At 47.6% G+C, this 11,903-nt stretch overlaps 2 protein-coding genes across 2 annotated transcripts in view; one reads left to right on the forward strand and one right to left on the reverse strand.

Annotated features, from left to right (window-relative positions):
• The window catches only part of TPRN (taperin), a 33,381-nt gene extending 26,079 nt beyond the window's left edge, over positions 1–7,302 (forward strand). Inside the window, exons 2-4 of the mRNA XM_027849303.1 lie at positions 4,741–4,957; positions 5,277–5,386; positions 5,966–7,302. Coding sequence (XP_027705104.1) covers positions 4,741–4,957; positions 5,277–5,386; positions 5,966–6,028 — 390 coding nt within the window. The 3' untranslated portion in view covers positions 6,029–7,302. The remainder of the gene's footprint in view (positions 1–4,740; positions 4,958–5,276; positions 5,387–5,965) is intronic.
• Positions 7,303–9,656: 2,354 nt separating this feature from the next.
• On the reverse strand, positions 9,657–11,787 carry SSNA1 (SS nuclear autoantigen 1). The gene is made up of 3 exons (XM_027849357.1): positions 11,659–11,787; positions 11,304–11,503; positions 9,657–10,317 (listed from the first exon to the last, which is right to left on the reverse strand). Exons 1-3 carry the CDS (start codon positions 11,708–11,710, stop codon positions 10,210–10,212), a joined length of 360 nt encoding a protein of 119 aa, XP_027705158.1. The 5' UTR covers positions 11,711–11,787; the 3' UTR covers positions 9,657–10,209.
• Between the last annotated feature and the right edge of the window lie 116 nt (positions 11,788–11,903).

An 11,903-nucleotide genomic window follows, 5' to 3' on the forward strand; every position in this document is an offset into this window, starting at 1 on the left:
AAAAAATTCCATCCCTAGAGTCCCCTACATTCCTGCTGAGAGGAACTAGGCATGTTTTTTCTTCTTTTCTCCTAAGAGGGCATTCTAAAAGACCTTTCTTTAATTCAAGAGAGATTGAGGTCAAGACCTTCTTGAACACTGGAAGAAGAGGTAGGATAGGCCAATCCAGTGGATCAGGAGCTGGCCTGCAAGTCTTGACTTTTGGGATTTTCCCTTGGTTTCTCCATCGACTGGCTGTCAGGCTTTGGGCAGGCTCTCTGGAAGCACTGATTCTCTGCCTTGGTCTCCGTGAGGTGGCCGTGGTCTTTTCCTGTCTCGACTGTGTCCTTCAAGGTGTATTCAGTGCATCTGCCCGAGTCCAGGCCAGGATGCTGAATGAGCTGAATAGTCCTCCAGCTGGGACATGCATCTGGGACATGTTCCTGGGGAGGTGCCAGGGCAGGCCTGTTGCTCCTTGCTGGGGTTGTAGCTTGCCCAGAGGTGGGGGAGGGGAAATGGAGAGGGGTTAGGGTGTTTGTTTGCTATGACTGGAACTCAGCTGGGACAGAATAAGTTCCCTGGGCTGGGCTTCCCTCTCAAACACTAAGGCTGGCATTTGGGGGGGGGGGCGTGGCTGTGAGAAGTGAGGGTTGTCCGGATCTCATTTGGACATTTTCTTAAAGAAGGGGCAGTATCCCGGGGCTGGGCTCTTCAGGGTATAAAGGCCATTGTGATGGCCTCTGAAACAAAACCCAGAGTCGCTCAAATTGTTCTCCTTGAAATCAAGGCAATAGCCAGCTCAGCAGGTATGTGGTTGCCCCCCCCAGTAGTCTTCTGCTGTATACTCCCCCCCAATCAAGGCCAAATGGTATTTTTCTAGGCAGACATACACACCCTGTATAACATGCCTAAACACTGATTTCCCCTTCCGGAGCCCAAGGTATAAATAACTGTATTTTTGAGCTGGGAGTGGCTGTTGTGAAGTAGGGGTTAGGCAGGACTAGTGTGCAGGAAGTCACCAGGATACAAACAGATGGCATTGGCCATGGCCCTGTGGGCCCAGGGGGAATTGAGTGGAACCCATGTCGTTAGTGAGGGATGGACTGTCATGTCACCTGCCATCCACTGGCTGTTTTTTCCTTTCTGTTCCTAGGGAGGGTTGAGGGGAAGCAGTGGCTATTCTTCTCTAGGCAGAGACAGGGAGGCCAACGCCAAAGTCCACCTCCCTCTATGAGGGGCCCCCTGGATGGCCTATGCCTGCTCCCAGGGGATAGAGAGAAGATGGATCACTGAACTGGAATGTCCTCTGTGCATTCATGTGACCCTGGGAACTTAGTCTGGGGAGGCAGGCCAGGGCATTCAGGGAAAAGGCAAAAGGGCTGTGGAGGGGAGAGAATTGAATGGCACATCTGATGGGAACAGGCAGAAGGTCAGGGCTCTGGAGCTCAGTTCTGGCAATGTTTTTCTTCTTTATAAATAGCTGATTATTGGCTTAACTTTAAACAAATGTTGAAAACTGTTTATATTTAAAAAGAGCTGAGGGTCACCTCCAAGCTGTGGTGAGGCCTCAGAGGAGGACTTCAGTGGAGTAGAAGAATAATTCCTAAAGCCTGCTGTAGATTCAGCTGGAGGACTTCAGAGAGGGGAGAGGTCACTTTGGGCTGGAGCAGTGAGAGGACTGTGTGGAGGTGGGTCTTGAGCTAGATCTTGAAGGGCAGGTAGTGTTTAGCTAAGTGGAAAGGATTGGGGTTCATTCTAGGAGAGGAAAGAAACAATATGAGCAAAGATGAGAGGTGGGAATGAGTTTGTGAAAGGGGGAGTGAGATCTTCTGGCTAGAGAGGTGGGGGAGCAGGAAGGAAGAGAAAATGCTAGAAAGATGGAGGTGTGTGTGGGGGGTAGGGGGTAGTTGGGGCTGGGGCTTGAAGGAAGGGTAGGATTTGGAGAGGACATTCATAGGGTTGGGGGAGAAGGGGCAGCATGAATGAATGAATTGGAGTGGGGGGAGAACAATGAGAATGAGCATGTGCAGGGTGAAATGAGGAGGTCCTTCTTTGGGCTTGAGTGGGAAGGGGTTCTGTGTTGGGCAGTAGAAAAGAGGCAGGGCAGTAGAAAAGAGGCAAGGCTAGAAAGGTGGGTGGGGATAAGGGGGTTGGGGAAAGGCCACTTCTTGGGAATCTGACTGGCCACCAGAGGTAGACCCACCCAGCTTTGTACTTGAGGTAAGCCCTGAGTACTGCCCTGACTGGGTGACTAGGTGCTCTTTGAGCTGGAGATTGGGCCAGGGATAAAGCAACCCAGAGGTGATGGACTCATCTCCTCTAAACCTTAAATAGGTTTTCTCCAGGCAAGGCACAGGAATTGCAAATATGATTGGGTGGGAGCTCATTTTGTAGGAAAAAAACACTGCAGGCTGCCACTGTTCTGGATCATTAAGCATAACTAACATTTCTGTAAAATACTTTACCTAGATTATCTCATCTGAACCTTACAACTACTTCTCAAGGGAGGTGCCATAGGTATTATCATACTCGTTTTACAAATAGGGATACCGGGGCTCAGAAAGATTAAGCACTTGCCCATGGTCACACAGCTAGTCTGTGTTGGAGGCAGGATTTGAACCCAGGTTTCCCTAATTCCAAGTTCTGCATCATTCACACTGATGCCCTGCCTCTGTTTAGAACCTTTTCTCCTCCGAAGAGTGAAGTCTTGAGTTTACATACACATTTTTTGTTTGGGGGTGGGGGAAAACAGGCAGAGAGTAGTGTGTCTTAGCCTTCTTAATCATCCCTTCATCAGTCTAGAAAGGTGGTGAGCATGATAGTTTCCTTGGCTCAGTGCCCATTGAGCCTGGTAGGTTCTGCCCAAATCTGTTCTTTGGAATGTGGCGGTGTTCAGAGAAATGGAAATGCTGGAGAAATAGGGTGGGGAGGAGCCCTATCTCCTTCTCTATGTAAATTCTTCCAGCCTTACCTGGAGGCAAGGAGACAGAAGAAGGTGACCTAAGGGACCTAGAATCTATTCAGTCAGCTCTGAGTGATTTACATTAACCAGGGAAGAAGATGCTGTAGTACAAATAATGGCAGGTACACAAAACTTTTTTTTTTTTACATTTTTGAAGGAATCACCTGGAATTGTGGGTGATTTCCCTTCCTGATGGTTTTAAGAAAATATTGAAATCAGCTCTGTTTTTTAAGATTTGAGGAGGAATATTTAAGATGAGACATGGCTATGGATCAGTCACTCTGGTTTATCCTTTACTTCCAAGAGAGAATTGATCAACTCATTTATCTACCCAGGGTTCAACCATGGCCATTACAATTTTTTTTTCTTTTTCTTTTCAGTTGACAAGCATTTGTTTTCTCTTTATCCTGTCCTCCTTTATTAAAGGGAAAAAGAAAAACAGACCTTTGTAACAAATATGCATAGTTGAGCAAAACAAATGCCCATATTGGCCGTGTGCAAAAAATGTTTCCTTCTGCATCTTAAGGCCATCACTTCTTTGTCAGGGAGATATAATTGATGCATTGATTAAGTTTTTAAGTCTTTCAAAGTTGTTTGTCTTTATGATGTTTTTGTTTTTCTATAAATTATTCTCCTGGTTTTGTTCACTTCACTGTGAATCAGTTCATGCAAGTTTCCCCAAATTTCTCTTAACCCATCCCTTTCATCCTTTTTTTTTAACTTTGGCACCCAACTTAAAAAAAAAAGATTCGCATTTATTTCATTAAATATTTCTCAATTACATGTAAAATTTTTTAAATAATCATTTTGTAAACTTTTGAGTTCCAAATTCTCTCCTTCCTCCTGCTTCTCCCCCTCCTTGAGAAGGCAAGCACTCTGATTTCGATTATACGTGAGTCATATAAAACTTATGTCCATATTAGCCATGTTGCAAAAGAGATCACAAACAAATAATATAATAAAAATAAAGAAAGTTTTAAAAAGTATGCTTCAATCAGCATTAAGAGTTCATCAGTTTTCTCTCTGGAGGTGAATAGCATTTTTCATTCTGGTTCTTTGGAATTATCTTCTGATAGAGGAGACAAAGTAGCACAGTGCCAGGCACATAGTAAAGACTTAATGCTTCTTGACTGATTTTACTCCCAGCTGTTCTGCTTTCCAAACTGGGGGTCTGCAGGAAGACTCTTGGGGTGTGGTAACCAAAAGGCGCAGTTCTGAGGCCCAAGCCTTGGCCCGGCCCTCAGTCATGAAGCCCATGTTGTTGGAGGGAAGGGAGTGGGTGGAGAATGAGGGTGGCTGGCCATTCCAAGGAGTACTGAAGAAGAACCAGGCCAGGCCAGCTAGGGATTGATTCATGTTTATATTGCTTGTTTGAAAGTTTACAAAGCACTTTCTTCACAACAGCCATGTGAGGTAAGTGGTGTACTATTAATCCCATTTTTTTTCCCAAATTAGGAACCAAGATTAAGAGGGCAAATGACTGCTGTGGTTGCCTAGCTAGTTTCCAAATGAAAAGTATAACACTCCTTTTTTGGCCTAAAGGCAGTGGTCAATGCTGATTTGCCCAGGGGAGAGACTTGCACCAGAAACTCACTGTTGCAGCTAACTACCAGCTTCTCCAGGTTAGGGGTGGGAGGGGGAGGTGTTTGGAACAGAAGTACAGCTGCTGGGCTTGGATTCTTTCCAGCCCTGGGAGAGGAGGTAAAGGTGATTAGTGAGGTTACAAGGGCAGAGAATGCCTTCAAGGGAGTATCCCTGTCACTCTTCAGGGATGGATGTCACTCTTTCCTTGGATCTAGATGAAGATTTCCTTCAATGAGAAGAGCTTGCAGACCACATTTGAATATCCCTCCGAGAGCTCACTGGTGCAGGAAGAAGCAGAGGAGGAAGAAGAGGGGGCATCTGGCTCTGAAGGGGATGAGGAGGAGAAACCCTTTGCTGTCTTCCTTCCTCGGGCAACTTTTGTAAACAGCACTGTAATGGAGAGTACCACTCGACCTCCAGAATCTGGCTCAGGTGAGAATTCATCTTTTGGCAGTAGGGGAGACATTAGGTGTGATTTAGCTAGGTCATCGTGCTGTTCAGCCCTTTTAAAACCTGGGAGTCAGAGAGCCCACAATCCCTGATGTACCCAGGGTTTGGAGAGGGAGTCCTTGTCCCATTTAGTAGACTGGGTATTTGAGGTGCATGAGATACTGGTCTGATGGTACCCAACTTGGGGAGGGCCTGCCAACATGGGTCCTGCATGGAGTAGGACCCACTGCTTTCTTGCTGCTCATCAGGACTACACATGGGTAGGTACGTATCTATGCATATGTTGTATTTGGTTCCCTAGGTCTGTCCAGTTATACCCCAAAACACTCAGTGGAGTTCAGCAAATGGCAGGAGCAGAAGTATGATGCAGGCCCATGTGAAGCTGGGGCTAGCCCTCAGAAAGAAGTCATGGTAAGAGTTTGGGTTTGGAATGGGGCCCCTGGACTGCCTGGCTTTCGGGGGGGGGGGGTTTACTCCCTGTGGGCTCAAGGAACCGGGCTAGTGGAAAGAGCCTTGGCCTAGGAGCTCAGAGACCTGCCTTCAAGGCCCTGCTGGTCCATACAGTCACTGAGACTTGAGGCAAAAGTCACTCCCCCATAGCCTCAATTTCATCATTTAAAATATGGAGGGAGTTGGACTTACTGATCTCTAAAGTTCATTCCAGCTCTCTGATTTTTGACCACCTTTTCCCACCCCTACAGCACTTATTCTAGGGTCCAGAGGCCTCTGCCTACTTCTTTCAAGTTCTGCTTGGAACGGGGAGGGGCTGGTTTTGTTTTCCCTTGGCAAATCTGATGATTTACCCCTCTGTCCTGACCTTTCCACAGTCTCTGCATTGCCCAATTTAAAGCACCCTAAGATTCTGGTCCCTACAATGCCTTGATCATGGCATCTAATGAAAGCTCTCCTGGGAGGCCCTGTAGAGAGGAGTAGGACAGAATCTCTCAATACTCCAGCCCTCTTACCCCATTTTTCCTTTCTCACTTGTAGCTTACCCCAGCCAGCAAGAATGACCTCTCAGACTTCCGAAGTGAGCCTGCCCTCTATTTCTGATCTCCCAGCACTTTGGACTGAGAAATGGACAGACCAATAGCACTTCATTTTGTTGGGCCTGATCTTGGCTGAGTGGGACTGGAAATTCTCCAGATATTAGCCTGCCATTTCCCCTCTCCCCCCAGGACCATGGTGCTTGGGATACTTGGTAAAAGTCACAGGCAGCTGGTGCCACAATTCTTCAATGCTGTGGTTGGGGAGCTCAGCCACCAGGGTCATAGCTCTGGCTGCTGCTGGTTTCCCTCACCCACGTCCCCTCTCTCCATCTGGCTTGGTTCTGCCCAGTGATGAAGTACTCAGGATCTGTGCCTATGGCATTTCCAGAGCTATATGACTTTATTCCTCTGCAGGGCCTCAGCCCTAAGAAGCTCCTTTGCCACCTTATCTTTGGGGAATGCTGGGGCGTGGCCATGCTTTTTGTTCTATTACTGAGGCCTTACAGGGCAGCCCCTCCCTGTTGGCTCACAATCTACTTCCTGCCTCAAGGCTTCCTCCAGTCCTCGGGGTATAACCCAAGCCTAGGTTTGTCTTTTCTTGGTAGCACTTATATTGGCGGGATTGGCGGTATTCCTGTCCTCTGCTCTCCTACCCTTCTGCCTACTCCCAGTGCTTCTCCACATCCTTTGCCCCCTCACCCCACTGTTGGCCCATTCTTGTTTAGTCTGGCTTTGTTCTGCTGAGGGGGGAAACACCCTTCTGGGAGGGTGAAGGGACACAGGAAAGGAGGCCATAACTGCACCTAAAAGGGCCTTCTTTTTCCTTTGCCCAAGGTAAGAAGCACAGGCCTTTTAGCAAAAGCCCAGGCCCAAAGCCAGCTTAGGGTGTTTACTCTCCATTTGCAGCTGCCTTTTGTGCCAGGCTCTGGTTTAGCTACCTGTCTCCTGTTTGTTTTAGTAGGGCAGCCCTCTTCCTGCTCTGAATTTACTACTGAGGCTAGCAATGCCTAGCTGGCCTAAAGGCACTCCATGTCTGCACTGGATATCAGGATTTTACGTGAAGGGGTAGAGTGGGTGTGCACGTGTGAAAAGAGTGAACTTAACCAGACCTGGCTTAGCCAGAAAGCAGGGGTTCAGTCTTTGCACCCTACCCTACCCTCTGCCTTGTCCCCTCTCTGGGGTCCTAGGGACTTATGACTCCACAGGTGGTTCTTCCCCACCATTCAACCAGTCAGTACTTATACACATGGTTAAAATTAGCACAGTTCACTTTGTAATTAACCAGAATAATTCCTTGGTCTGATAAATGGAACTCAATAAACAGCACTAGAGAAACTGCCTGTTTTCTCAGTTGTCATTCTCTTTCCAAGGGCTACTCATCACCACTGCAGGTGGAATGATGTCTTTGTAAGAGTCTCAAGGGGCAGGTGAGAAACAGTCTGTGGAGAAAGTCTACTGGGGGAATAAGGGAAGGGAGCCCAGTACCACCTGCGTGTTAGAGAAATAGGGAGACCATTGTCTAAACACGATGGGATTAGACATCTTTGATTTTTGGCTACAAAGAGCTTGCCCTCAGTGTGCCCATGGCGTAGCTGCCTCTCTCCTTTCCCCACCCATCAATAAAAAAAAATGTACACTCAGCTCCAGAGCCTAAACTGACTCATGAGTCAGCTTTTCCCAGCCTTCCCTCGCCCAGTTTTTCCCTAAGTGCATTTCTTTTCTCTGTTCTGTATCAGAATTAGGCCCCTCTCAGTTCACATTCCATTCCTTTGGATGGTCAGCCTTTTTCTATAATGGAAATAGCCAAGGGGTCAGATCTTAAGTTACAGACTCTTGAAAAAAATCAGTATTGTGTCTTGTAGGGGCAGCTCAATGTTCAGTATGCCCTGCTTAACTGTAGAGAAGAGAGAAAGTTAGTATTTCTTTCCCAGGCCTCGAAACTTACCGAGTTTGGGAACCCCAGACCCCATGAATACTCAGAGGCATAAGGCTGTGTCAATACAGCCAGATGTAGGAGTAGGGAGACAAGAATCCTAAGCAATGTAGAGTTGAAAGATGTGAATGGTGGGGGTAATATATTTGGGAAGGTTTCATTGAAGAGGTGAGACTTCAAATCTACGAGGGGAGAAGGCAGTGGAAAAGGGAACAAGAATTTTTAGTGCAATTCTGTGCCTTGGAAATATTTAAATCCTGAAAGCCCTTATAATACTCATAACTGCTAGTGGCTAGCACTAAAAGTTGGTTAACAGCCCAGGAAACGATAAATAGATTTAAGCACTGATAAATGCCCTAGTGATAAAATTCAGAAGAGTGATCTGTTGGGAACTACCTTGGACGTTTCCCTCTCTGGTCTCATTAAGGCACGAGGGCATAAGACAGTCTTACACAGTCCCTCAGTTGCTTAAACTTTGGCTGTCACAAACTAATTTTCAAGTACTCATTATGGTCTGTAAACCTGTAGGTTCTACTTCTTGCTTAGGTGTGAACTGCAAAGGTGAGGCAGTAAGTTAGGAAGTCAATTCCTATGATTATGAAAATGAAGGCAGTTCCCAGTTGTTAACACCAGATTGCCAAATGAAGATATAGCTGGAATTGGCAAAGTAAAACAAGGTAAAAAGTCAGTGTGTTCTGTTAGGCTTACTCCTGCTTAGGAGGGTAAAAATGGGCCTACACTATTTATTAGATCTAAGACATACTGTAATATCATTAGTTTAATAGTTTTTCCATAAACAAATTCATATCAAGACAGCATTCATGATACATTCAATCTTTGTATTTTAATTTGATGGGGAAGCCATTGTTAATCTGGATGGTGACAAGGTCAAAATGCCTCAGGAGGAAGATGACTTTTATTACTTTTTTCTGTGGAAGAGTTAGAATAAACAGAAATAGGAGGGAAAACTGTTGCAGTATTTCATTTCAACAAACATGTATTTAGTGCTAACTATATATAAGAAACTATGCTAGGCCCTGGGAAAATGGCTAAAACCCCCAAATCTCTGCCCTCAAAGAACTTACACATGTACTCAAGTAAATCAATGCAAATTGTATACAAAATAATACAAAGCAATTTCAATGGAATGTGCTGATGTCAAGATATCATAAAAAGCCTCTTCTAGGAGGCAAGGTATAAGCTGCGTTGTACAGGAAGACAAGGATTCTAAGAGGCATAATCAAGATGTGGGGGACCACTTGTGCAAATACAGAGGTAGGAAAGGAAATGTGGAGGAAGAACAAGTTAGCAGGTCAGTTTGATTGGAACAGAGGACATAAAGGGGAATAATATGAAATGAGAGCGAAACAACCCAGGCCTAAGATAGCATATGGACTAGTTATATAGTCATACAAGACCTTCCTTGCCCTTAGTAGGCATTTAATAAACATTAGAAAGAACTGAAGGAAGTCTAGTCCTTTACTCTGCTGGGGGCCCTGCTCACCTCCAGGAAGGGTCCTGGTCTCTCAGTCAAGTGGCCAAACCAAGTCCTTCCAGCCTCATCTTGTGCCTGTATCTTTAGCTCTTCATACTCTCTACTCCTGAGCCTCAATTTCCATGGTGGAGTGGGGGCAGGGTAAAGAGCCATCTGGGCTAGATTGCTGGGCACCGACTATTAACAATGAACAAAGGCTTCTGGCTCTTTGTTAGGGAAAAAAAAAAAGCCCTCCTCCCATGACACAGGCAACAGGCTCGGAGATGAAAATCATAAGGAAATCTTTATTCACACATAAAACTGCAATATATTGACCACATGTATATTAGGGCTCATGTCCCTAGTTAGGGTTTCTGTCCACTCATCCCCAATATTACTGGCTTTGCCTGGCCACCTGCCTTGAGGGAAGCACAGAGCCTGGGAATAAATATCCTGAAGGCTGATCCAGGACAGCAGTAACAACTCTCAGGCAAAACTGCCTCTGCTCCTCTCCACGTTTCCCTCTCCCCCATGTTTCCTTCTGCATGGAAGGCAACAAAACCTGCAGAGCATTACTCACCCCTACCCCAAGTGGCTGGGCTGTTATTACCCCTTTTCTTTAGGACAATGTTAGATAAACACCCAGAGAATAGTGAATACCCATGAAGTACTGGGGAGCTAAGTTTTTCTCACATGCCTGAAACAGCAAGAGAAGGGAAATGCTGCAGCTATGAAAAACAAAGATACTTTATTAACAGATTCCCTCTCAAGGAAGTCACCTGCAGGCCTACAAAAGGGAGTGTTAGGCACGCCCCAGGCTCTAGCCTATGGTCCTAGTTCAGCTATCCTTGCCCGTAGCGCTCTTCTGGTCCTGGGCTGTGGCCTTGCTCAGATTCCCTGCTTCTCGCTTCAGGACATTGAGCAGCGTCTGAGAACTTTCCAGAATCTGTGACCAGAAGAAATGGAATTGTTTATGCTTGCTCATCTTGGAAAGGTGAAGCTTTTTAGGTACTAAGGGGTCCTTTGTCTACATCACTACTTACCCTTTTATTGTACTACATGTTGTATATACTGTCCTTCATCTTCAAATAAATAAAAGGCCTGGATTGTGCCACTTATTTATTTATAGGGTCCTAGTTTGAGTTGTAAGGGATCTAAGAGATCATCTAGTCCAACTCCCTTGTTTTACAGATAAGGAAACTGGGACCCAGAGAAATTAAGAGACTTGTTCAAGGTCCCCCACAGGTAGCAAGTAGTAGAAGTAGGATGTTGAACCACATCCTCCACCTTCAAATGCAATTCTCTTTCCATCACACCTAGTGTCTCCTGGTACCTCTAGTGCCTAGCACAGCATCTAGAACACAGTACGGGCTTACTAGGGGGGCAGCAACAGAAGGATGATGGTGTGGAAGGAAAGGGAAGGGCAAAGCCCTGCTCTTGGGAGCACTTCATTTGTGGTGGGGGATGTCTGGCAGCTCCACCCTTAAAGAAAATGGAAAATTCAGACCTCTCCCGTGGGCACTCTTGATAGACTCATTGAGCTGGAGCTTGAAGAGACTTCAGAAGTCCAGTGCTCTCATTTTACTGAAAAGGACACTGAACCTTGAAGAGGTTAAATGACTTGCCCAGGGTCACACAACTAGTTAATGTCTGAGGCAGGATTGGAACTCCTGACTTCAGGACTCCAAGTCCAGCCTCTCATCTGCTCTCTAGAACAAATCACCCAGAGCCTGCAAGGCTAGACCTGTCCTCTCCCAACCCTGGGGTGTTTAGCACAAACAGATGGATTTGGAGAACGGCCTAACATCTCTTGGGGGGAGGGTTCATCCAGGTGTCCCAAGTGGGCTTGGGGTTGCCCATCCAAGAGGCGGTTGTGGGGGGGCAGGGTCCTGCTCGGGAGGGTTGGCCCGCCTGCCCCGGGGTAAGGCCCACCTTGAGGTAAGCGGCCTCGGTCTCCGCAATGGTGCGGTCGAACTCGTTCCGGGAGGCGATCTTCCGGGCCAGGTTCTCGTTGACCCGGGCCAGCTTCTCCGTCAGCTGCCGCACTTCGCCCTGCAGCTTCTGCTTCTCATCCTCCTCCTGCTGGATCTGCCGGCACAGCTCCTCCCGCTTCTGGCACAGCTCTTCGATGCCTGGGGGAGGCGAGAGAGGCTGGTGGGGGCCCGGGCGGGGGGCGGGGGCAGGGCCTGGGGCGCGGGGCCGGACCTCGGGGAGGGGATGGGCAGGTGGGCATCGGGGGTCCGGGATGGCTCGGGGTCGGGGCTGCGCCGCCTACTGCGGCCCTCACACTTGACCAGCTCGTTGTTGTAGTTCTGAAGCGCCGCTCCCTGCTGGCTCATCCTCCCCGGGTTCCCGCCGCCGGCCGCCTCCTACTCCCGCTCCAACCGCCGCTACCGCATCACTGAGCCGGCTCAGACACCGCCCTCCCGCCCCCTTTGCGCGCCAGTGGGGAAGTGAGCTCATCAAACCGCGCCGCACCGCGCCGCGCCGGCTCTCGGGCGTCACTGCGTTGCGTCTGACGTCTCCGCGGCG

The sequence above is a fragment of the Vombatus ursinus genome, unplaced genomic scaffold (assembly GCF_900497805.2).
Source record: "Vombatus ursinus unplaced genomic scaffold, bare-nosed wombat genome assembly UNPS02000580.1, whole genome shotgun sequence".
NCBI lineage: Eukaryota > Metazoa > Chordata > Mammalia > Diprotodontia > Vombatidae > Vombatus > Vombatus ursinus.

Bases quoted from the DNA above. Each gene is read 5' to 3' on its own strand.
- SSNA1 (XM_027849357.1), bottom strand. From the start codon at position 11,710: ATGAGCCAGCAGGGAGCGGCGCTTCAGAACTACAACAACGAGCTGGTC. The intron at 11,504-11,658 runs GTGAGGGCCGCA...CGCCTCCCCCAG, and splicing joins CAACAACGAGCTGGTCAAGT to GCATCGAAGAGCTGTGCCAG. The intron at 10,318-11,303 runs GTGGGCCTTACC...TTCTGGTCACAG, and splicing joins CCGAGGCCGCTTACCTCAAG to ATTCTGGAAAGTTCTCAGAC.